The following is a 27331-nucleotide window of genomic DNA, read 5'->3' on the forward strand; positions in this document are numbered from 1 at the left end:
TGCTGGAGATGATAATAATGGATTTAAAGAAAAGCTATTATACAGTTCATCTGCTATTTTTAAATAATAGGTAAAGATGTAGCAGCAAAAGTCTCTGGGCCTAAAACTCTTAGTTCAGCAATTCCCACAGATGTCTGGCCTTTGGTAGCCAGTTTTAAAACACTTGTGGAAAAGAAAGACACAGCCAGCTGTAGGTGGGATGGTCTTCAAGCTCTGTCAGAAAACAATCAATATATGGGTTTGTAGGATACCTGAAAGATTCTTCAAGAAAGTAAAGTAGGAAAGGAAGTTGTGCATGATCAGAACAGTACTCTAGGCCCATGGAAGTCAGCTTTTAAATATTCAATCCTTGAACTTCAGCTTTCAAAAGGAAAGTGGTCAAGAAACTTGAATGAAATTCTGATATAATCATGAATTACCTAAGAAAGAAATTAGTGAGCTTGGGTTTAAAGGCCATGAAGTATAAAAGAATAATAGAAAAGAATATAATAGAAAAGAGGTATAATATATATAAAATATATATTATATATTTAAAAGGAGGTATAATATAATATAATATAATATAATAGAAAAGAGGTGTAATAAAATGAATGCCATTTTGGGGAAAAGCATGGAAAGCTCAGTAGTGGAGAGAGGGGAAAGCTGAAGAGGAGAGGGGGCAGAACTGGGCCAGAGCAGGGCATGTCTGGATTGTGGAAGATCTTGAGCACCATGTTCAGGAGTGTGAACCTTGTCCAACTGCAGGGTCCTCCTAGACCTGCATCAGGAGTCTATGTGACCAGAGCTCTGTGAGGAAGGTTTTGCCAATTCATATAAAACAGATTGGAGCAAGGAGTGATGGGAGACAGGCAGCCCAGTTTGGAAGGAATTACAAGAATCTAGCAGAGAGACTGGAGGCCACAGTGGGGAATAAAGGTCAGGTGTAGATGAAGGACCCTGCGGAGGGAGAACTGCCTGTTCTGAAAGGCTAAAATACCTGAGAAGGAAAGAGAAGATGTGCCTGGAAGGCCTGAAGGATGATCACACATTCACTAAAACCAAATTTCTGGAAGTTATACTCAGGTCCTCCATTAGCTCTCACCAGTCCAGTTGATTGCAAGTCCATCAGTACAGCTTCTGAGTCTGACCTATCCGGTCCATCCCACACCTACCACCCTCTGCCCTGTATCTGGCCTAGCCTATTGCAAAAACTACTAATAGGACCCTTTACATGTAGGACAAAACCTTCATATTTTCCGATGACACAGAATGCCCTCTGTATCTGCTTACTTTTCCAACTTTTTTTGATCTCTTCCCCATATGTACCCTGAGTTCAAGCTTTACTGAATTTCTTACAGTTATCTAAGAAGAAAAATTGTTATCTCATATTTCATTACCTTTGCAGAAGTTGTGGAACATTATGAATTGTGATAAATAAACCATAAAATAACTCTGGGGAGTAGAGCCAAGGGCAAGGGAGGGGAAGAGTTTAGCTTCTCTTTTAATTGTCTTTGAATTCCTTTTTAATTGTATTTGAATTATAATTGTAATTGTATTTGAATTCCTTACTGTATGAATGTCTTTTTTTTTTTTTTTGTACTGGGGATTTAACTAGGGACAATTTATCACTGATCTATATCCTAGCCATTTTTATTTTGAGACAGGGTCTCACTAAGTTGTTTAGGGGCTCTCTAGTTTGCTGAGGCTAGTCTTGAACCTTGATGTCTTCCTTTTATAATGAAATGTTATAATAAGCGGGGTGCAATGGTGCATACCTGAAATCTCAGGGACTCTGAAGGTGAGGCAGGAGGATTGCGAGTTTGAGGCTAGCTTCAGCAAATTGGTGAGACTCTGACTCAAAATAAAAAGTAAAAAGGACTGGTGATATAGTTCAGTGGTAAAGCCCTCCTGGGTTCAATACCTAGTACCAAAAATAACAATAACAGTAATAATCATAATAAAAAATGTTATCAGTACCTAGTCCTATACCTCCAGAGTCTTGGGGTCCCTACACCTGCATGTGGGTGCCCTTGGGATTATTGGCATTCAGGGATGTAGCCACAGTGTTTTCCAACAGGAGAAATGCAAGTGCCTGAACCCCGCTCAGAGGGTTTTGTACAGGGGTGCGATATTGGAGAACTATAGGAAACTGTTTTTCCTGGATAAGGATGTCTTGTCTTCAGAAAACAGGATCTGCCCTGTATCTTTGTGTTTTTTCTTGTGTGCCTCTTGGGAGGCTCTTCATCAAGCCATATTAATTCAAAATGCAAAAGTTTCATATTATTGGATATTTTGATAATTTTGTTGAGTTACTCTCTTTGTTTCAATACAATTGAGTTGATTTGCCATAGTTTGTCATATAAAATATCTGGAGTACACTTAAAATTCTGTAAAAAAATTAATAAATGTTATAATAATAGCTATTACTTACTCATACTTACTATGTGCTGGACTTTATACATGTTCACTCATTTTATACAGTAACATTCTTTTTCTTTCTTTTTTTTTTTTTTTGATATTGGGGATTGAACGCAGAGGCATTTAACCACTGTGCCACTTCCCTAGCCCTTTTTTACATTTTATTTAGACACAGGGTCTCACTGAGTTGCTTAGGGCCTTCCTAAGTTGCTGAGGCCGGCTTTGAACTCGGGATCCTCCTGCCTCAGACTCCCAAGCCGCTAGGATTATAGGTTGCCACTGTACCTGGCTCCAATCACATTCTTACAGGTAGGTGTTACTAGATAAAGAAAGTGAAACACTGGGAAATTGCCCAAGATCAGACAGTAGTAAATCATGAAGTCAGGCTTTGAACATAGGCAATATGGCTCCAGGGTAAGTTTTTAATCACTCTTTTATTTACTTCCAGTTTGGAACTGGTGAGGAAGGAAGAAAGGAAATATAAAATGGCGAGATTTGTGGGCAGCATTTTAAATGCAACATTCCTAGCACTAACACAGTTCATGACAAAGTGCTGTGCAATGAAACTTTCTCATTTCTTCCTTTTGAAGATGAATAAATTATCTTCTATCTCTGTTGTCACTCTTTCTTCTTATACTTTACTCATCTTTCTACTCCACAAGCTATCTAAACAAAATATTGTAAACCATCATTTATTCTTCTGAACACAATGTCCGTTATCTGTGAACTTTCCACATGCATCAGTGCATCCAAAATGCATACACTATTGTTGACTTCCCTTCATGAATTGAAACAAATCCTGTAACAATTGTTGACTCTTACTAACACATATACTAGTTAGGATCATATTTTTACTTATACCAAGAATGGGCAAACATCTTCCATAAAGGGTTAGATAATATTTTAGGCTTTACAAGCCAGTCTCTGATGCAATGACTCAACTCTGCTATTACAGCATGAAAGCAGCCATTGACAATGCGTAAATCAATAAGCATGGCTGTTTTAATAAAATTACAGACATGAAATTTAGGTTTCATATAATTTCCAGTAGTCACAAAATATTTATTAATTTTTCTTCAACCTTTTAAAAGTGTAAAAATCATTTTTATATGGTGGGTGTGATTTGGTCTGGGCTCTAGTTTGCAGATGCCTAATTTCTACTATCAACCCAGCCTCTTAGTAGGCCTCCTTTAGCTCACTTTGTTGATAAAATGTTGTTAAATTAACATATATATGTGTGTAGATTTCTAGGAAGAATATTCCTTTCCATTGTGACTTTTTTCTAAACTTTCTAAGCTCTCAGGTCTCAGGAAGTCCTACATTTTTAACAAAAGATTGTTCTCACAAACATACTTTCAGAAATAATTTGTAAACTCTTCCGATTATTGACTGTGATTCAGGTTCTTAATTTGGCAAATACCTATGATTTTCAGAATAGTTCAGGGATCCTCTCTTAAGCAAAATAATTAGGATGTATGCTATAAAGGCACGTAACATACTTGTTTCTGGTACTGAACTTGTAAAAAGTTCTGGTTCATTTGTTGGTGCTGGACTCTCATCAAAAGCAGTGTTTCCAGGCTCCACTGCTTTGTGGCTCTGAGACTGACTGAAACCTTCATAGTGTCCTGCTTGGGTGGTGCGGTTCATGCACATGAGTGATATACCAGCTATTAGAATGCTGCAGAACAGGGTGACTGCTGTGGTGATCATCTGACGATGTTAAAAAAAAAAAAAAGACATTAGGCCACTTTTATAATCCCATCTGATAATCTTAGCAGAATGCATTAAGAGCATTTTTTGATGGAAAATACATCTGCACAGTTGTAAATACTCTAGAACAGTGGTTCTTAAGAATGGGTAACAGCATATAAGGAATGTACTTGAAGAGAAATCAGAGTCTGTTTATAATCATGTAAGTGTTCTAGATGCTTTGTTGTACAGCAGCTGATTAACATAGCCACTGGTTTCTTTTACAAGTAATTGGAATAATTTGTTATAACTTTAATTTTGAATTTTTGCTTATGTAGTTCAAGTATACTTCAGTTGAGAAATTTTATGATAATGATAGTAAAAATGAATAAGTACAGCTAATACTTATGAGCAGTAACTATATGCCAGCACTAGTCAAAGTTCTTTACATGTATATCTTATTTATTCTCATAAAAACTCAAATTCAAAATTACAGAACAGGAAAAAAAAAGGATAACAAATGAAAATCTTCAGGGAGGTTTTTAAAAACACATTCTTGGGGCCTTCCTGAAGAATTCAGCAGGCTCATAAGCCTCCTATTCTATAGCTGTTCAAGTACACTTTTTCCCAGACACATTGTTTTCTGAAATTTATATTTTTGATAGGATTAAGAATCAAGAGTTTGACATTTACTATAACTACTAGCTTGTTAAATGGCTTTAAATTAATCACTCTTTTCTCCAGTAAAGAAAACATAATTCATAAGAGTTTTTAAGAAGAATCAATTAAGCTCAAGCATTCTTCAGCTAAATACAGACTTAGTATGCAAAACGTTCATCATATTTGAGGTGTGACAAGGTGATATAGGATCACCAGTATAAACTGCAATAAATTAGAATAGATTTTTAAAGTTAATTTCAATGTAAGTATAATTAGGTACATTAACAAGCTAAAATGAGATGTTCTCAAGAACAGAACTGCTAATAAACTCTTCCCACCTGCTCTTTTCCATAAAAGAAGGCTGAGTCAATGCTATCTCCATTGTGTTTTCCAGTTATCAAAAGAACACCAACAAGGAGAGCAGGAATTCTATAATAACAAGGGTAATTGAGAGAGAAAGAGAGAATGAATAGTAACTGTGCATATGGAAACATGTAAGCAAACAAAAAACTACCAACTTACCCCCAGCCAGATATTATGATGATTCCGACAGGAATTTGTACACTTTCTCGTTTTTTCAAAAGAAACAAAGAAATTGCTAGAAGGCCTAAGAACAAGAAATAAAGATAGAAAGAGAGATCATTATTCTTGATGTTTCCCTAATTTAAAAATTATTTGAGGGCTGGGGATGTGGCTCAGTGACAGAACACTTGCACATGTGAGGTACCAGGTTCAATCCTCAGCACCACATAAAAATAAATAAATAAAATAAAAGTGCAGTGTCCATCTACAGCTAAAAATGAATAATAAAAATCATTTGAATTCTCTCCTGTATCGTTTCTTTACTCAAATCTTGTTTTATCCAGTAGGATTTTTTTTCCCCAAAAGCCCTGATCATTTTATTCTTTGGACGTATATGATTGCATTCTAAATATGATTGAAAGAAAATTAGCTGTACAGAAAACATACTCTGTCAGTGGTAAGAACTATAAGCAATTCTTATACAAGTTATGCTTCACATTAAGTGTGCTGATGGAGCTTAATACAAACATGGTGTGACCTTAATACAAACACGGATGTTTTCAAGTTTTTAGACTTTCCTTATACCTTATACCCAATCATTTATACAAGTTACATCTTGCTTAATAAATTCTACAGAGCTATAAGAATCTTAGGACTTTAGGGCTAGAAGAGACCTCTGTTTCAAATTAACACCTTCATTTTTTAGACATGGAAACAAAGGTTTGCCCAAGTCAGACAGCCAGCAGAGGGCAGAGCCAGTCTAGAAACTAAGCCTTTTGACATAAGGTAAATTCTTCAATTCCCTGTTTCTCAAACTCAGATCTGTAGGTCTCCCTGGGGTTGCTATCATATATGCTTCAGGATCTGAGGGAAAAAAATCAGTTAGAAATTTTAAGTCCTGGGATGGGATTGTAGCTCAGTGGTTAAGCACTTGCCTCACATGTGTGGGGCACTGGGTTCAATCCTCAGCACCGTATAAAAATAAATAAAATAAAGGTATTGTGTCTATAACTTAAAAAAAAAGAAATTTTAAGTCTTTTGGCTTATTTTCAGTGATAATCATCTGTATGCCATCCTTATAATCAAGTATAGTCTCATGACTTCAGAGCTTGTATTTGGTTTTATATTAAGTTTGTAACAAGTTAGCTGGGTGTAATGGCATACACCTGTAATCCCAGCAGCTTTGGAGGCTGAGGCAGGAGGATCACAAGTTCAATACTAGCCTTAGCAACTTAGTAAGGCCCTGACTGAGACTCTGTCTGGAAATTTAAAAAAATAATAATTTATAAAAGGGCTAGAGATGTGGCTCAGTGGTTAAGTGCCCCAGAGTTCAATCCCTGGTTAGTACCTCTCACCCCTCCGCCTTCCCAAAAAGTTTGCAACAGCTGAAAGCCAAATGATATCACAATATCCAGTCCAAATGAAGGTTCTGAGGTAATTTGAGGAAAGAAAAGTAGTAAGATAACCAGGTCATGACCTAATAAATTCAAGCCAAATTAAAATACCAGGGAACTGAGTTCCATTTTACATTACAAGTTATTAATTACATTAGTAACACAAGTTCCTTTGTTATGTTATTTAATGTGTTAATAAAGATTACTGGGTTTGTAGTTTTGCTTGACTCTAATCTATGAATTTGCTGTGCTTTTATAGTTGTATACAAAGAATTCATACCTAGATTTGAAATTATACAGATTAAATAACACTGCTAGAATGAATATTTATCCACCTAAAGGTCTTTGAGAATTTTTTTTTCTTACCACTACTCCCTCATCAATATATCTATATACTCTCTAGTTTTAGGTTTTCAAAGTGCCAAGGAAACAAGTAATTCATCATCGAATGGTGCTGTGTTACTATGTAAGAGCACTCCTTAAGATTCTGTTTTTCGTTTCTGCCTTATGAAAGGAAGCATACACAATAAGGCAGAATATAGTCCTGCTTCTCACTGAGGGAGCTGTGAGATCCCCTGCCTGAAATCAGTTGAACTCTTTGGGCCTGTTTTCCTAATTTGCAAAATGAAGGGTTTAAACTAAAGCAGCAGGAAGATGGAGATTTTTTGACTAGCTATGCATTTAATGAGCATTTGAAAAATTGTAATTAGCATATGAAATCTGAGATTTCATTGACATAAAGCTCAATTGATTGAACTAAAAAAATAAGTTGACTTTAAGAAGAAAAAAATGTGGTATGTAGACAGGGCAAAAATTGTGAGAATGGTATGCAAATGAATAAAATTGAAAATAACGGAACAGTAGATTTAAAAATATACTTTGGGGGGGTTGGGGTTATGGCTCAGCAGTAGAGTGCTCGCCTAGTACATGTGAGGTGCTGGGTTCGATCCTTAGCACCACATAAAATAAAGGTATTGTGTCCAACTACAACTAAAAAAATATATAGTAAAATATACACTTTGGGATCTAAAATTCTGTAATATCATAATAATCTGAAGGTTAAAGGGCACCTCTTCAGGGTCAGGGAATTCAGAATAATTTCTTGGGATAAATTTTAACATGCATACTTGAAGAAGGTTTCAGAGAGAATTGGGAATTTTTTAACATATTGATTTATTTGCTATTCTTATTCTCATCCTAAATTTTACCTAAATAAACCTAGGTATTAGAGATCAGGTTGATGCTTCTATATTTGCAAGTATAGTCGATAGGCTCTTTTAATTTGACATTTCATGAAAACTCATGCAAGGTGTACTTCTCTCTAAGAAGTACAAACTATCTTCTGTTTGTACTGAATTTTTCATTCTACAATTCCTCACCTCATTGTTGCTTCACTTCAAAAGACTGTTAACTTGGATGGGACCTGCTTTTGATCCTGAAGGCATGAAACCAAAGGTCTGTCCTTGGAAGCCTCTTTCTGACACTTTCTTCTTAACCATTATGCAATTTCCTTTTATGTACAATTTTACAGGTTCAAATTTGTGGTATTAACACAAAATAGCCAGACAGAACTTTTAATACACAACCAAAATGCTGGCATCCAAATAAATGTTATACTTAAGAATAGCAATGTGCTTAAACACTTTAAATACCCTTCTGGAGCCAGTTGAGATGAGAAACAGTCTTATTGACTCATATTTCCACATTCTTTTATTCTCCTACTTTTCTTGTTCTTCTATTTAATAATTAATATAGGTCCATTTATTGAGCACTTAGCACCCAGCAGACATAAATATCCATACTTTTGTTTCATCCTCAAAATAATTGTAAAATACTATAACCCAGATTTACAGGTGAAGAAACTAAGACTCCAAAAGGCAATTAATTTGCATAAATCAGAGCCACAATTTTGCAGGTCAATGGGATTCTAGTAATAAGCTCTGAGATACACACACCTCTGTTCTTTCTCTACTTTCTCCACCTGCCTTCAGCACCTGCCCCTTGGTGTCTCCAAAGGGGAGCTGTGCTGATAGTGGCCTAGATACAGCCAAAGACTCCAAGAAAAAGGGCCATGCTATTGGAAAAGGCTCTGAGCCCAGGGAGAAATAGAGTACATTAGGAAACAGAAACCAGCTTTGTAGACTGCTCATATTAGTGGGCATATCTGCTTGAATGAACGCCCTGATCCTGTGCTACCAGACTTCAAGTAGATCACTAGAAGCTGAGGCCTTTTAAACATGGGGGAAGGGGAAGCACACCTCAATATCCATCCATTCATGATCAACTTACCTGTCCACAGGTAGGTGCTATACAGGGAGCTGTACAATAGAACAAACACCAAAATTTGTCCAACAAAATTTTTTTCTTTAACAAAATTCCATATCATCATTCCAGCACAGACAATAGACTAAAGAAAGAATTATTAAAAGACTTTGTAAATAGCTAAGCAAATCGTACAATTCAACATTATTATAGAAAATAGCTATTGAATCAACTATATTTGTATAAGTTTTATTCACAGCAAATATAATTATTCATTGTAAATTATTTCTGACCAATTATCAACTAGTTATATGAAAAATTCAAGCTTTGTAATAAAAACTTCTGTATATAGAGCCTTTAACAATGTACATGTTTAACTGAAACTGATAATGAATATATTCTAAATACTAACCTTAAATTTAGTAATGATTTATATAGAAAATGCTAAATTTCTTTCCATTATGATTTGTGACATGCAAAGATCTAACTAGAAAAATAAGACTGTGAGAGTTCAGATTTTAATGATTCAATTGATTCTATTAATAACTCAAAGTTATTATCAAATGCTATTATTAGCCTCAACTGAAAGTTCAAGGCCTATTGCAATATTTAATATATTAGGCATAAACTAATTATGATCAAATTTAATTGATCATATTTAATAGTATTTATGACTTTATAACTGGAAAAACCTAACATTAATTTTCTCAGGAGCAGTAGAATAGCCCTGAAAAATTCTAAATATCTATAGATATACTAACCTGAGCAATGAGTAAATTGGTTGTAAGTATATGAGGAAGCTGCTTATATTTTTTACTCAAGAGAAGAGTAGCCAGAGACCAGATCTTGAAGACAAAAGTTTCAAAAGTTATTCATGTTTCTAAATATTTAAAATTACTTATTAAATAACATATTGATTAACTCTTTTTTGGTGGCATTGGGGCTCAAACCCAGGGCCTCATGCAAAGTAGGCAAGTATTACACTGAGCTACATCACCAGCCCTGGGATGATTATCTTTAAAGAATCCTCTTATCAAGGCACAGTGGCGCATACCTGTGATCCCAGCAACTAGTTATATGAGGCTGAGGCAGGAGGATTGCATGTTCAAAGCCAGCCTCAGCAATTTTTCGAGGCCCTAAGCAACTTAGTGAGACCCTGTCTCAAAACAAAAAAGGGCTGGGGATGTAAGTCACTGGTAGTGCCCCTGGATTCAAGCCCTGGTACAAAACAAACAAACAAACAAACAAACAAAAACTTCTTTATCTTAGTTCAGAAAGAAATTCCAATGTTATTTTCTTTACCTAGTACCAAATAGAGTATTAAGGTAAATAACTACATCAAAAATAAAATGAAAAGCATGGGAATCTCCCATAGTAATTAACCATCTTAAAATTACGTGATCTTTAAAAACTAATGCTTTGACTAGAGCCATGTTCTAACTATGCCTATCTTCCATGGCTGAGAGGGGACACTGGGTCACAGCCAATTATTTGGGAAAGAAGTTTTAGTGGAGATGTAATAATAATAATAATAATAATAATAATAATAATAATATAAGATCCTAAGTTTTCCCTTTTTTATTTCTACCACACTGGCTGATAAGGTAGCTAAATTCAAAATTCTAAGCTGTCTTTCTTTAAACAGACTATCTATACTGAGAATTATCATCTTGCATTTTTCATATTTAAAAGGATTAGGTTTCTTTTCTTTGTTGTTCTGGGGATTGACCCAGAGCCTTATACATGCTAACTACATGCTCTACCACTGGGCTATGCCCTGAGTCCCAGGTCTGGGTTTCTATTCTATCCACATAGTGGCCAAGTAAGTAGGCTAGTCAATTTCCTTCTTTCTCCCATCATTGCCAATAGATTTTATATCACCATTCTCTTCTCAGTGGGCATAGATTTTACAATATGTGACATGTCAAATTTATTAAAAACTATGTTAGCCATACATTTATTTGTTGCCAATATACATATTCATCCCCACCCCACCCCCTTTATCATTGAAAATATTGCTTGAATTTAAGAGGCAAGTTGATCTACAAGATATTGTAGTTGTCAAATGCTTAATTATTTAAGTTGAACTAGATATATCCAATTTGAATAGTAATCTAAATTGTCACTAACATAAAATCGGCAATTGAACAGGGCCCCAAAGATCTCTTCTGACCTCATGATTCTACAACAGCTAGTATTTATATGGTAAGTCGTCATTCACAGCATGTTTATCACATTTATTATCTCATTTATTCCTTAAACAACCCATGGAGATATGTGAAATTATTATCTTTCTTTTATAGCTGAGAAAACTAAAGCTTAGAGAGATTAAGTTAACTTTCCAGGGATACACAGCTAATTTGTGATAGGGCCAGGAGTCAAATCCAGGTCTGACTAAATCTCACACCTTGTCTACTCTTAGAACTCTCCCAAATGAAAAGACAAAACTCATTTAATTGAAAGGTTGATATTCCATTTTATGGGCAGGCTTTAACTTTATTTTATTTCCTAAGAAACTAATTTTTAAATCTTTTTTCTATTACTAAGCTATTTTCAAACTTGTTCTATGGTTTCCATTCAATTTTACACTGAAACATACTTACCAAGGAGACCAGGCTGATAATACTTATATCGAAACTAACATTCTGGATGGCATATGCCAATGGCTTAGGGTCCATAGTGGGAAAGGTCAATAACCAGGCAGAAACATACATAATTGAAGCTGACACAAATGTGCTTATTACCATCCCTGAGGTTATCTGTAAAAAAATAGATCAAATTGAGGAGTCATGATCTCATTCAATTACTTTAAACTTTAAATACCCACAACACACTAAAGGTTTCTGAAATAAAAATAAATCAGTAAAAAGATATTATAGAATCCAGCATATTGTCTGATAACATATTTTACCTTTCTGAAAGTCTTTAAAAGAAACCATAGGTAAGTTCCCTTGGTCCCTCTTCTAACCTAAGTTAAATCAATATTTGTATCACAAGTACTAGAAATTCCATTGTTATTTTTAGGTTCTAAAAGTGATCCTTTTAATGATATAATTAAACTCATGAATAGTTTCCTTACATACTATTTCATAAAATATAGGACAAAAAAAGCAATTTGCAAAGAGAAAAATAACCACACATACATTCTTCAGATTATATAGTAGAATTGACCTTCAATAAATAATTCAGTTCTTTCATATTTCAAAATCTTTGATGCTGTAGACACAATACTCTTAGACACTGATAATTTGATGTTAATTAATTTTAGATATTTACTGCTATAGGTTATGTGGTATTTTGTATCTGGTGATAAATTATCATGAATATAATATATTTTTTTCCTCAGAATTTCCAAAGCTACCCTTCTTTAAATAACTTTCAGGCTTAAGTATAAGTATGGAAACAGAATACTTGAAACTAAAAAAGAATAGTAAGAAAGCAAGGATGACTAAAGACCCTGGATTAAATAACTATTGTTACATAATGTTACACAATACCTCCTTATTTACAATGAGGTAGCTTAGAGATATCAAATTATCATAGAAAGAATGTTGCTTTCTGGATTTCAATCAAACTTAGAAAGTAGTATATACATACAATCTCTACTTCCATGTTGAACTGTGTAGCAAAGATAGCCACTCCTGGTGCTACAGGGAAGACACCATACAAAAATGCATAATTTGATAAACTTGTGTGATTCACTACACTGTCACCCTTGTCCAAGAGTTCCACCATTTCTCTGCACAGAAGTGGCAGCACCAAGCTGAAGAAAGAAGAAATGCATAATTTACTTGGTATCAAGGTATGCTTATCCCTCAATAGTAGATTGCGCTAGTGAACTGGCATTAGGTTATTTTTCTGTTCTTTCCCAGAGTTGTATCTATTTGCATATATTCTATGTATGCCTACTTATGAACATTTTATTGAAAGAATTAAGAATTCATATTGGAACCATTTCAAGAGTTACAACATTCTGTAAATACTTCAAACATTGGGATGAGGGGAAAACATTATTTCTATACCAAAAAATATTAGTAAAACTTGCAATTATAGCTGCTATCTTCCTTACTCTATTGGTTCACTGAAATATTAGAAGAAAAAAACCTGATCATTTTGGGGAAGAACTTCTTTTAAGAAAATAACTAAATAAACAAAATATTAAGAAAATAACTAAATTACTTTTTGGAAAATAACCTGAATTCTATTAAATGATTGGGAGTTTAAATGGTAATAACACTGCTTGATTAAATTCTAAAACCAGTAGAAAAAATACGTATCTTACAATTAATTCTTTGTGTGTGTGTGTGTGTGTGTGTGTGTGTGTGTATGTGTGTGTGTATTATGTACATTCAGCAAAAGGAACTCAAACAACTGAAGTAGAGCAGAAAAATTAATGAAACACAGATCTGGTGAAGAATAAATTATTAAACAAATTCTTTTAAGATTTCATTGAAGAGCATAAAACCAGTGACTAAAATAATTGGGTTCTCCTTTAAGAAAACAGCAAGACCGAGGTTGATAACATTGTTATAGCAGCACCCAGAGAGAAGCTCCAGGATGAAATAAAGAACTACTCATTTAATTTTTTAATTGAAAAAAATACATATACTTAATAAGAATTTAACTAGAAAAAAATTTAATTGGACTAGTTAAATTCTACTTTTAAGTTGAAGTTGATAATACTGTTATCATTAGAACAATATTTATTACTGTGACAATTTTATTTAATACTTTGTTTCTGAGGAGCATAACAGCAGTGTAAATGATTTTCAGAACTTTACTTTGCAAATATAAATACATATCTTATTGCACCACTTTCATGAACTTAACTGCCTATACAAGAGCTGAGTCCCATAGTTAAGTATGCCTCAAGTACTCTGAGTTAATATTGTAGTCAAATTATGTCACCTGCACCATGAAGTGTGACTCCATGGCTAATGATACACATAAATTGAAAACTAAGAAGCTAAGAAGAACTTTTTGACAGGTTAGGATCAGATATCCAATAATATTCATCAACATCTCTATTTAGAAAGTTCATTCAAACTCAGAATTACAGAATATTTTCCCAAATTCATGAAAAAAATTTGTTAAAAATTATTGTTCTTACATAACTAGGATGCCTCTTCCTTTAGGATTTTAATAGATTCAGAAATCCTGCAAAATTTCTTGAAAAATAAGATCTAACTAGGACATTAAGAGACAATTAACAAACTATATAAAAGCAGGATAAAAAAGCTAAAGGGAAACAGTTATTAATATCTGACAGTAAAATGCAAAGAATAGCCTACATGGAATAAGGAAATGAAAGACCATTTTTCAAAATGCACCAATATTCCATTCTCCTTTAAATCACAACTATTCTATAAGGAAGGATTAATAGTCAAAGGAAAAAAATAATTTCAGACACATCCTAATGAATTGGTTAAACAAGGTTTTTACAAAGTATAATTCCCAAGTTAAATAAGTGAAACTTACAGTTTAGCTGTGATGAGAAGAATTAGTACAACAAATGCTGACTTCTTCAGTCTCCTTATTTTTCCTACCATTGTAAGACCAAGATAAAATAGGGCTGCTCCAGAAAAAGAATTTGCAAGTCCATCAAGAAAATTTTTCATATATACAGGCACCTTTTTATCAAGAATAAAATTGAAGGCAATGCCAATGAAGACCATAAATACTATTGGGTTCTGTAATACACGCAGGAATCCAAGTCCCACAATTTTTACTTTGTTTTGAGAAGCATTTTGAGAATCTTTCCACTTCTGGATTTCACAGAAGATAAACCCAATTGGGTTTAACATCATAAGAGATATTGGTGCCACCAAATAAATGTACTGAAGATATTCTGGGTATGTAGTTTGATATAAAGCTTCAACTGCAAAACAAGAATATTGATCTTAAAATGATTACCATAGAAATATATAAATATGCAAATAACATTTTCTGTTTAATTTTAGCATATTGCAAAGTTATCTAAAGAGTTCCAAATGACCTCATTATCCTATTTTTTGAAAAGTCAATTTTAGTAATAAAAAAATTATTATACTAAATGCAATCTAGTTTACAAAATGATAACCTAAATTTTTTTAATATTTATTTTTTAGTTGTAGTTGGACACAATACCTTTATTTTATTTATTTATTTTCATGTGGTTATGAGGATCAAACCTAGGGCCTCGCACATGCTAGGCAAGTGCTCTACCGCTGAGCTACAACCCCAGCCCCCTAAAATTATTTTTAGTAAAACATAATTAATTTTTACTATCTAGGATCTAAGATTAGTCTTCAAAAACAAACATAAAAAAGGCAGAACTGTAAAAGTTTTAAAAGAAACAATAAAAATAAAAATCTAGTATCAAACTAAATGTTTAAGTAGTAATAGCAACAAAGTGATTGACTGTATCCCTGGAGAGAGCAGCTTCATTGGAGTCATGAGGCATAAGTCAGATTTCAGAGGACTGAGGAAGGTGTAGAGAAAAGGAACTAAAAATGAGCACTGAAGTAATGGAGTCCACACTGTATAGGAAAAGAAGTAAAGATGGGAGGTGACTGACTGAAAGTAGAGAGGTCAGGGACTGGAGGCCCTTATGAAGCTCGAGAATTAAGTGCAGTTGGAAGTATAGGATTCAGAATAGGTCAGATAGTGAGTTGAGTTTAATATTTTCCAGATCACTAGGTCCAGAAAGTGGCCACGGGAGTTGTTCACTGACAAGGAGTAAAGTTATCATTAGAGATGAGGAGGCCAAGGGATCTAGAGGGCGGAGAATTTGATGGGAAGTTCACAAGGATGCTAAAGTCAAACAAGAGAACAGCAGGACTTAGGACAAAGAAGATGACAGCAAGCAGGACAGTAAAGTCTCCAATGAATGAGGGGAGATGGCTAGAATGAAGTCAGAAGATGAAAGCAATGAGGATGAACAGACTGGACAGATAGCATGAACTTCAAAATAGTTGTCAACAACAGAGTAGGGAGCAATGGATTAGCAGTGGTTCACGGCAGCTAGCCAGGTGAGGATGCCAGTCTCACCTACCTCTGGCTCAGGTGGTATGTAGGCTATGGGGTAATGAGTATCCTCCATTTGAGAGGGAATGAAAGGCAATGAATACTGAAAACCTGTGAAGACACTAAGCAAGTAGGGACAGAAAGTTGGATCTAACAAACGTTTGTGAGAGTAATGAAGTGGAGTTACATAAATGTACGTTTGATAAATACACATTCAACTATACCTTCTTGGGAAAACAAAATCTTTTTTTCTCATATAGCATGTTCTCAAGTACAAACTAATTATTTCACCTTTTGTTCATTAAAGAACAATAAGGCTCAAGAAAAAAGTCTGGCTATGTTAGAGTTATAGGAAATAGAATAAGACAAAGTATGTGTGCTGTGTATTATAGGTAATTTTAAGGAATTTTCCCAAGGGTTTGAGTATCCATGATGACTTTAGAATCTGATACTATATAAGATGTGTTTCCTTGGAGGGAGTTAAGTGGATTGGATCTGACTTCTAAGAGTTTCCTGGAGGAGTTAAGGGTTGGTGGCCTGGTCTGGGATTATTAGGGCAATTTAGAGTCATGGAATAAATAACTTGGTCTGTGGGCACATTTTTGGCAGTAGGTCCCAAATAGAAAAACTGATACAGAATTGAAATTGAAAAAGATAAAACGTGGACAGCCAGTCGCCAAGGAGAGACTCAATCTTGTGGAAAAATGTAAAGATTAGGTTTCTCTGTTTATATTAAGATAAAGTGACACAGGCAGGAAAACATAGTTGTTTACTTACTCAGGATACATAAGTTCAGTTAATATCATGTGCATGACCCGTTAAAGTTATGTAACTAGATTATATAACCTTTAGAAGTTCACCTTGCTCTCATTAGCCAAAATCTTCTTTGTATAAAATTCACCCCCACCCCGCATTTTTCAGCAAAGCACATAGGAAGTTCTATTATATCTCCAAAATGAAGAAGTTAAAAGATATTTGATTATATAAAGTTTCATAATTTTCACTGAATTCTAAATTATGCTAGCTTTATAACTCTTAGTGGTTTTCTTTCATGATTCATAAGGTTCATTTTACTTCTAATTAAACATTCTATCGCTAAGAGAAAGATACCTGCTCACCACTCAGTTTTTAACTTGAGTGGATATTTTGGAAATGTCTTGTTTTAAATCTGAGTATAAGAATTTTCCCTAAGCAGGCACACTACAATGCAAAGGTGTTTCCTCTAACAACTTACAGTTGTATGATCTACTCAAAGCCACTTATATTAATGACCTTTTTCTGAAATTTACTTTCCTGGTACATTAGTAGTCCTCATCACATAATAGATTCTGATTGTTTTAGGAGCTCAATGCAACTTTGAGCAACCAGTTTTATTACCTAAGGCTGCCCAATCATCAAACAGTGTTTTTGCTTTCCTCAGGTTCAGTAACCTGAGGTCAACAACAAGAAGGGTGAGTATGTGGTAGGATGAGATATTCTGAAAGAAAAGAGAGACTATATTCACATGACTTTTATTTCAGAAGAATATTATTATGATTGTTCTTTATTGTTAGTTATTATAGTTAATCTCTTACTGTGCCTAATTTATAAATTTAATTTTCTTTTAGGTAGGTATGTGTGTATAGGATTAAAACATTGGTACCCTCAGTTTCAGGCATCCACTAGGGGTCCTGGAACATATTCCTGGCAGATTAGAGGAACCACCGTGTTTACTTTCTTCTTTGGCAGGATCTTCTTTATTTTCTCTGCTTGATTCTTACTACTGTTACTAGTTAGAAGTCTCAAAATTAGACTACCTAATGTATTACTAAAATACATTATTTTGGATTTTTTCAATTACTCCCTTCATCAATTTTATTTACTGTTAACAAATCATAACTGTCAAAAGTCAACATTATCCCACGGTTCTCACTGTCCACAAGAAGAACTATAGGGTTGGGATTGTGGCTCAGCGGTAGAGAACTTGCCTAGTACAGACGGGACCCGGGTTTGATCCTCAGCACCACATAAAAAATAAAGGCATTGTGTCCATCTACACCTAAAAAATAAATGTTAAAAAAACCAACAACTATAAAGCCTTTTTTTTTGTGGTGCTGGGGATTGAACCCAGGGCCTTGTGCATGCGAGGCAAGCACTCTACCAACTGAGCCATATGTGTAATATGAAATGAATTGCATTCTGCCACCATGTATAACAAATTAGAATAAATAATTAAAGAACAAAACAAAACAAAACAAAAAAACCTCTTTTGACATAAACAGCCCAGTTGCCACAACTGAATTTGGAATTCACCTACCTCAGCCTCCTTAGTCACTGGGGTTACATACAACTGCACCCAGCACCCTCTTTTTCCTTTCTTAGTCCTGAGTCTTGGCTGCTATTTAAGGCCAGTCTCTCATGCTACTTCTTCCACCAAGTCTTCAGTTTACATCAATAATCTCTCCACTGGAATGCTATGGTATTTTGTTCCATATTAGTACCACCTTGGCAAATTCTAAGTTCCTTAAAGGCATCATTTTATGACCCACAGTCCCCAGCACAGTGCTGAACAAATCTGAAAATACTTGCTGAATGGGATTAACTTCCCATCAATGAATGCTAAAGTTTTCAGACTAGCAAAAATGTATTTTGTAACACACAATAATTTTTTATCTAATCAACATCAATTAATCCATTTCTTTTTAGATCAGTTTTTCATGTTTTTTGCTTTTGTGTGTGTTGGGAGGAGTTCTGCAGATTGAACCCAGGGGCATTCTACCACTGACCTACATTCCCCAGCCTGTTTTTGAGAGAGGGTCTCATTAAGTTATTGAGGCTAGCCTCAACTTGCAAACCTCCTTAGACTCACACGTAACTGGTGTTATGAACATGTGCCAATGTGCCCAGCTGTTTTTGCTTTTAGAAAATCTATTTTTTAATTGACAAATAAAAATTAAACATAATTATTTGTACATGTTGTTTGTATACATTGGGGAATGGCTAAATGGAGCTAATCACATACTTATCATTTTTGTTATAAAAACACTTATAATCTACTCTTAGCAATTTTAAAAAATATAAGACATTAACTGTAGTCACCATGTTTTACAATGCATCTCTTGAACTTATTCCTCCAAACTGAAATCCTATAAGTATTTTTTAACACTATGAATATTTACAAGCTAGTTACAATTGGGGTTTTTAAGCTCAGCTGAACAAGTGTTCAAAGGCAAAAGAAGTATAGTCTAGTGGGGGAGCAAAAATTGTAATTAGATGCTTATTAAATTACTAGAAGAATAGGGTTCAACATGGGAATTTTAGTCTATGTCAGCCATTCACTTGCATAATTATTTAACATTATATCTTTATCTATAAATTGGCATTGCTTTTCTGTTATCAATCTGAAGATGGTTTCTAAATCTGAAAAGAAATTACATATGAACATGGAAACCTACAGTAACTAAAATTAGATTTATAATCATTATATCAACTATTAAGTTCTAATTAATTAATGCTTATAAATAAGGCTCGTGGAGGGAGGGAGGAATCCCATTATGAGGACTTATTATATAGCTTTGAAGAACTAAGAGATAAAATTAGCCACCTACTGTGGCTCCTATTTTGATTCCTGCAGGGTTTCAATCTCTAGCAAATAACACAAAGACTCTGACAAGATCATTCTATTATATAATGGCATATAGTTAAATGCTTCATTTCCTTTCTGTTTACAGCTCAAGCACTAGGGCATAATTATGATTAGTCAGGGTACTTATGCTATCAGCATTGTTTGAAGAATAAATTATAGGACTTAACTATGCCCTATTAGTATCTTTTAATGACAGAGGCAGGGAACCATTCTGATTTGCTGAAATCAACATTTCACCTTGGTAGATTCTTGGTTTCTTCTACACTTGGATTTTTAAAGTACTTTTGAAAATAATTGTTATAAAAAACAGTGGGCTTTTTAAAAAGTCTGTCATAATGCACTATTCTGTCACTTGAGTAAAAAAGAAAAATCACTTTAATGTAATTTTATAGGCCATTATAAATGTCATGGTATTCAAAAAAGCAAATGTGACTACCCTTTTTCTTTATTCATTAACTTATCTGCCTTTTCCTTGCTAGCATTTTTCAAGTCACCTATAAATTGGACAGATATGGAATAAATGTCTTAAAAAGGACATCTTTTTAGAACTCCCAATTGATGCTCCTCTGTGAACAAGAGAGTGGGAATTCTTGGGAGAGGCTACAGAACAAACAGAAAGGTCTTCTCTCTGGAGAGGCTTCTCTGTTCACCCTGTACAAGGCCAAAAGGCAGATGGACACAGGCAGAAATAATAAACAACCTCACCCAGGAGCAGATATATGTCTATATAGTTCAGTATCACATTTTCCAATCTGAAGGCATATGAGAAAGTTGTCTATGTTATTGGGTTTTAGTAAAATTATAGACTACAACCTAATGTTACAAGAGTTCTTATTATTTGGGAGTAAAAAAAAATAAAATAAAATACAAAAATTGCAACCCAAAATTGGCATACACATCAAAGAAATTTGGGCAAGCACATGCCCAACATGATTATTACAAGATTCACTAAAACAACATGGGACACAAGAAGAGCAGGATGAGAATGGCTGGTTATATTCTTTATTTAGATATTCTGCCTTGATAAAAAATTTGATTAATTCATCTAATAGATCTTTTTTTCATTACTGCTCATTTCATGGAAAATTTAGGAATACTATAGGGACAAAGAATTTTGATTCTTTCTGAAAATAATGTATAACAAGGGCTGGTTGGGTGTTCTGAGATAAACTTGGCATGTTATATAACTATGTGGCATAAGAGAATGCCCAGGACTTAGAATCAGAAAACTTAGGTTTGGATCTCAGTCACCTGTTAGCTGTGTGACCTGGAATAAAACAATCTCTGTAAGCTTATCTCCCTTATTTGAAAATGAGGATAATAGTATCTGCCCTATTCAAATGAGATAAGTGTAAGAAAGTACTCTGTAAACTACAAAGTTACAAATGTTAGTTTTGTTTAGTTATGGGTTTACTAATCTATGAGATTATATGAAACTAATATACTTCTAATTGATGTCAAAGTAAGATAAGCAATATTTATTAAATATATAAACCATGGTACTGAGCCACTTCTGAATTTCTTATATCATAAATATATTGACTAATCTGTTATTAGTTCTAAGGAAATGGTCAAACACATTAACTCCTCGATCTTCTATTTCCAAAAATCTTTTCCTTTAAAATTCAATAACCTTAAAGGAACACCTATTTAGTTTGTTACTATTTATAGCTCAGTTACCTAAGATTCTAGTTTTCCATCTACTAAGCCTCCTGCTTTACTCATGATTTGATTTCTTTGGTATTTTTAAATTTTGGGTAAGTGAGATGGAGAAAGGTCAAAGGTGGAAAAAGGTATGAAGTATAGTTCACTAGAGTCTCTTTGGTACCAGTGGTGAAATAAATTGGGGGTGGGAAGAGAGGATGAAATGAATAGATAAGAAACTTAAAAGTTAATGGTAGAGGGGCTGGGATCATGGCTCAGCGGTAGAGCGCTTGCCTAACATGGGTGGGACCCAGGTTCGATCCTCAGCACTACATAAAAATAAAGGTATTGTGTCCATCTACACCCATAAAAATAATTTTTTTTTAAAAAGCTAATGGTAGATTTCAGTTGTATACTTTAAAATTCCAATCACATTTCTGCTCAGAAGATGTCATCAAATAAACCTTAACTGACCACCTTGTCTCAAATGGCATCTTCTCATTCCTGTGCCTCTACACTACTTATTTGTTTACAGGGGTATTCTTAGCAGCAGGCACAGTCACTGGTATATAACAGTGCTTTACAAGTGAATGAATGACTATATCCATACAAGTCATGTCTGCACATTGCGATTCATGATCAAAATACACATAACTTTAATTTTAAAATATAAAAAAGAAGCTAGTAGGTGTACTTTTTCTTGGTGACCGAGTGTTCTGAAAAATAGAGTACGTTTCCTTCCAAGATACCCCAACATCTCAATTTGGTTTATTTATTGTTTTTCAGGAAAACATACACATATAGAAACATAAAATTAGGCTGCTTAAAGAGATGGAAAGATAAAAATACCCTTACCATTTCTGTTCTTAAATAATAATTTAACTTCAATGAAAATACTCTGAAATTTTGAAAAAAATAAAAGCTTCAAAACAATTTTTAAAGTAAAACCAAACATATATATATATATATATAGTAAGAAAAATAAAGAAGGGAAAAATATCACTCTTAATGAGCATAAATTTCTAATGCTAATACTTAGTAACGACTATTTTTATATAAATGTAAGTTTTCTTTACATGATTTAAATCAGAATTTGAGCCCTTCTGGGAAATTATATTTCTTTCATATGTGATTTTTAAGAAGAAATAGAATACTACTAGAAAGAATATTTACAAAGGTTATGAGGATATGACCATTTATTTTAGGTAGGTGTTTAAAGGATCCTTAAACTCCTATGTTGAGGGAAAATTACAATCCATCCTAATTTATGATATACTTAAGATAAAAATATGAAAGATTTCTTAAATTCAAGAATAAGAATCTATTACTAACAAATGTTTAGATTTAAACCTTATATTTGTTACCTCCTTAAACACCTGAATTTTTTAAAAATTGAAAAAACAACAACAAAGAACTTACCTATAGGGTATCCCAATGCAAAGTCATTACTTTGTGTAGCAAAAATAGGGAAGAGTCCAGCTTTGCTAAATCGACTATCAGGACTGGCAACCAGTAAGGTTAATACACATACAATGAAAAACACAGAAGCTTTGCCAATTAAGATACTGTATAAGAATGCCCAATCTACATTGGAAAAGTTAAGTACAACCATGTTTTTGAATAATAAAGCCGGAAGTGCAAATCTGGAGACAAAATTTCCCAGTCCTTTAGCCTGTGTTAATGTTATGACATTGGCCCTTCCTGCTATGTAGCCACAAAGGACTATGCCAAAGCATTCTAGTAAGGCTGGAAAAAGCCTTGTTATTGACATTGAAGGTGAATCATTAGTGGAATTGAATCCATGTGTTACTGTGGTAGATGAAGTCTCAGATACATTGATGGCAATGGTTGAGTTCTCTGTAGGCAAATTAGAAAAGGAATCCATTTTCTCTCACTCTCCAACTCTGGTCAGATCTCTGAAAAGAAAAGAAAATTCAGTGTAACAATATGAAGAATTCTAGGTGAAAGGAAATACTGCAAATTTAGAATTATTTACTTATTAAACGGTTAAATAATTATACATACTTCCTTCAACGATCACCAAGGAAAAATACAATGGAAATAAAGTGGAGGTGGGGAGGATACTAACATTAACATTTTTAGTCTCTAAGGTAGGTCAGCTCAAACATTTGTATTGCTACTCTACATTCCTATCCAACATATGTTAAATAAGATGCACAAATATTACAGCTGCAGTGATGCCCTGAGGCTCTTCTCTCCAGTGATCCACAACTGAGGTATCTAGTATTTAAGAGATGGGATCCACAGAGTCTCTGTTGTTGTCCACTTGCATCCAGATTCTCTGGAAATTTCAGAAATTATCAGGGGATGACCAAGGAGTCATTCTGAGTCCCTTCCAGAGTGTGATCATAATTGAGTATAAGGAAAAAGAATACAGTATAGCATCACTTATCAACTTTGAACCAATAATTTTAACTTTTCTATGCCTCACTTAATCTGTGAAATGGCAATAACAGTCTATACCTCACAAAAACGTGAGCCTATTCAAGTAAAGTCCTTATGATCACATCTGGTGAATTAAACAAAGCTAAATATAACTTTAGATTGAATATGAGAGCATGAAAGACAAAATTATGAAAAAATGATGGCATTCCATCAACCTACACATACTGACTGGCCCAAGAGTTCCTTTGTACCACAGCGACTTTGCACATGCAAAACCACTCTAAAACATTCCCTACCTACCTGTCTACCACTCTGTACATAATTAACACCTACCGATCCTCCTAAACCATATAATTAATTAGCCAAGTCAAGTCTCTTTCAAATGGAATGATTATCCTTACCTTTAACCACTTTTTTCTCATTTTGTAATTATACTATATATTAGAGTGACATAGAACTTATGTCTGTCTCCCTCACCAGACATTAAGTGTAACAGAAGAAAGAACTAAGCATGTCTTTGTTCACTGCTGTGTCCCTAACATCTAGCATAGTATCTGGCACACAAGAAACACTGAAAAAAAAAGTTCTTGTTTAATGAATCACTAAAACAGTATCTTGTACTTAAATAAGCTCCCTAACCTTTCATGGATCAATGTTCTCTTTCAGGCATTCTCTAGTTTGTGGAATTTTTTTTTTTTTATTGTTGGTCGTTCAAAACATTACATAGTTCTTAATACATCATATTTCACAGTTTGATTCAAGTGGGTTATGAACTCCCAATTTTACCCCGTATACAGATTGCTGTATCACATCAGTTACCCTTCCATTGATTGACATATTGCCTTTCTAATGTCTGATGTATTCTGCTGTCTGTCCTATTCTCTCCTATCCCCCCTCCCCTCCCCTCCCCTCCCCTCCCCTCCCCTTTTCTCTCTCTACCCCTTCTACTGTAAATCATTTCTTCCATTTGTATTATCTTGTCTTACCCCTCCTTTCCTCTTATATGTCATTTTGTATAACCCTGAGGATCACCTTCCATTTCCATGCGATTTCCCTTCTCACTTCCTTTCCCTCCCACCTCTCAACCCTGTAAATGTAACTCTTCTTCTCAAGCTCTTCGTCCCTACCCTGTCCTTATTTCCTCCCCTTATATCAAAGGAGTCATTTGGTATTTGTTTTTTAAAGATTGACTAGCTTCACTTATCATAATCTGCTCTAATGCCATCCATTTCCCTCCAAATTCTATGATTTTGTCATTTTTTAATGCAGAGTAATACTCCATTGTGTATAAATGCCACATTTTTTTTATCCATTCATCTATTGAAGGGCATCTAGGCTGATTCCACAATCTTGCTATCGTGAATTGTGCTGCTATGAACATCGATGTAGCAGTGTCCCTGTAACATGCTCTTATTAGGTCTTTAGGGAACAGACCGAGAAGGGGAATAGCTGGGTCAAATGGTGGTTCCATTCCCAGCTTTCCAAGAAATCTCCATACTGCTTTCCAAATTGGCTGCACCAATTTGCAGTCCCACCAGCAATGAACAAGAGTACCCTTTTCCCCGCATCCTCTCCAGCACTTATTGTTGTTTGACTTCCTAATGGCTGCCAATCTTACTGGGGTGAGATGGTATCTTAGGGTGGTTTTGATTTGCATTTCTCTGACTGCTAGCGATGGTGAGCATTTTTTCATGTACTTATTGATTGATTGTATGTCCTCCTCTGAGAAGTGTCTGTTCAGGTCCTTGGCCCATTTATTGACTGGGTTATTTGTTATCTTATTGTCTAATTTTTTGAGTTCTTTGTATATGCTGGTTATTAGGGCTCTATCTGAAGTGTGTGGAGTAAAGATTTGTTCCCAGGATGTAGGCTCCCTGTTTATCTCTCTTATTGTTTCTTTTGCTGAGAAAAAACTTTTTAGTTTGAGTAAGTCCCATTTGTTGATTCTAGTTGTTAACTCTTGCACTATGGGTGTCCTATTGAGGAATTTGGAGCCCAATCCCACAGAATGAAGATCATAACCAACATTTTTTTCTATCAGATGCCATGTCTCTGATTTAATATCAAGCTCCTTGATCCATTTTGAGTTAACTTTTGTGCATGGCGAGAGATAGGGATTCAGATTCATTTTGGTGCAAATGGATTTCCAGTTTTCCCAACACCATTTGTTGAAGATGCTATCCTTCCTCCATTGCATGCTTTTAGCCCCTTTATCAAATATAAGATAGTTGTAGTTTTGTGGATTGGTTACTGTGTCCTCTATTCTGTACCATTGGTCCACCCGCCTGTTTTGGTACCAGTACCATGCTGTTTTCGTTACTATTGCTCTGTAGTATAGTTTGAAGTCTGGTATCGCTATACCGCCTGATTCACACTTCCTGCTTAGTATTGTTTTTGCTATTCTGGGTCTTTTATTATTCCATATGAATTTCATGATTCTTTTATCTATTTCTACAAGAAATGCAGCTGGGATTTTGATTGGCATTGCATTGAACTTATAGAGAACTTTTGGTAATATCGCCATTTTGATGATGTTGGATCTGCCTATCCATGAGCAGGGTATATTTTTCCATCTTCTAAGGTCTTCTTCTATATCTTTCTTTAGGGTTCTGTAATTTTCATTGTATAAATCTTTCACCTCTTTTGTTAGGTTGATTCCCAAGTATTTTATTTTTTTGGGGGATATTGTGAATGGAGTAGTTGTCCTCATTTCCGTTTCAGAGGATTTGTCGCTGATATACAGGAATGCCTTTGATTTATGCGTGTTGATCTTATATCCTGCCACTTTGCTGAATTCATTTATTAGCTCTAATAGCTTCTCTGTAGACCCTTTTGGGTCTGCTAGGTATAGAATCATATCATCTGCAAATAGTGATAATTTAAGTTCTTCTTTTCCAATTTTTATCCCTTTAATTTCTTTCGTCTGTCTAATTGCTCTGGCCAGTGTTTCGAGGACTATGTTGAACAGAAGTGGTGAGAGAGGGCATCCCTGTCTTGTACCAGATCTTAGAGGGAATGCCTTCAATTTTTCTCCATTCAGAATGATGCTGGCCTGTGGCTTATCATATATTGCTTTTACAATGTTGAGGTATGATCCTGTTATCCCTAATTTTTCTAGAGTTTTGAACATAAAGGGATGCTGTACTTTGTCGAATGCTTTTTCTGCATCTATCGAGACTATCATATGGTTCTTATTTTTAAGTCTATTGATGTGGTGAATAACATTTATTGATTTCCGTATATTGAACCAGCCTTGCATCCCAGGGATGAATCCTACTTGATCATGGTGTATAATTTTTTTGATATGTATTTGAATCCGATTCGCCAGAATTTTATTAAGGATTTTTGCGTCAAGGTTCATTAGAGATATTGGTCTGTAGTTTTCTTTCTTTGAAGTGTCTTTGTCTGGTTTCGGAATCAGGGTGATGTTGGCCTCGTAGAATGAATTTGGAAGTTCTCCCTCTTTTTCTATTTCCTGAAATAGCTTGAAAAGTATTGGTGTTAGTTCCTCTTTAAAGGTTTTGTAAAACTCTGCTGTATACCCATCCAGTCCTGGGCTTTTCTTAGTTGGTAGTCTTTTGATGGTTTCTTCTATTTCTTCTATTGTTATTGGTCTGTTTAGGTTGTCTATATCCTCCTGGTTCAATCTGGGCAGATCGTAAGACTTAAGGAATTTATCTATGCCTTCACTATCTTCTATTTTATTGGAGTATAAGGCTTCAAAATA

The 27331-nt window shown here is 34.5% G+C and overlaps 1 protein-coding gene across 1 annotated transcript in view; it reads right to left on the reverse strand.

Moving 5' to 3' along the window:
- The window catches only part of LOC144251571 (lysosomal cholesterol signaling protein-like), a 47567-nt gene that overhangs the window by 13764 nt on the left and 6472 nt on the right, over nucleotides 1-27331 (reverse strand). Inside the window, exons 2-10 of the mRNA XM_077794416.1 lie at nucleotides 22618-23114; nucleotides 14403-14802; nucleotides 12522-12687; nucleotides 11528-11683; nucleotides 9686-9769; nucleotides 8952-9069; nucleotides 5269-5353; nucleotides 5085-5175; nucleotides 3897-4107 (exon numbers count right to left, since the gene is read on the reverse strand). Coding sequence (XP_077650542.1) covers nucleotides 3897-4107; nucleotides 5085-5175; nucleotides 5269-5353; nucleotides 8952-9069; nucleotides 9686-9769; nucleotides 11528-11683; nucleotides 12522-12687; nucleotides 14403-14802; nucleotides 22618-23083 — 1777 coding nt within the window. The 5' untranslated portion in view covers nucleotides 23084-23114. The remainder of the gene's footprint in view (nucleotides 1-3896; nucleotides 4108-5084; nucleotides 5176-5268; nucleotides 5354-8951; nucleotides 9070-9685; nucleotides 9770-11527; nucleotides 11684-12521; nucleotides 12688-14402; nucleotides 14803-22617; nucleotides 23115-27331) is intronic.

This window comes from Urocitellus parryii, unplaced genomic scaffold (genome assembly GCF_045843805.1).
Source record: "Urocitellus parryii isolate mUroPar1 unplaced genomic scaffold, mUroPar1.hap1 Scaffold_109, whole genome shotgun sequence".
Taxonomy (NCBI): Eukaryota; Metazoa; Chordata; class Mammalia; order Rodentia; family Sciuridae; genus Urocitellus; species Urocitellus parryii.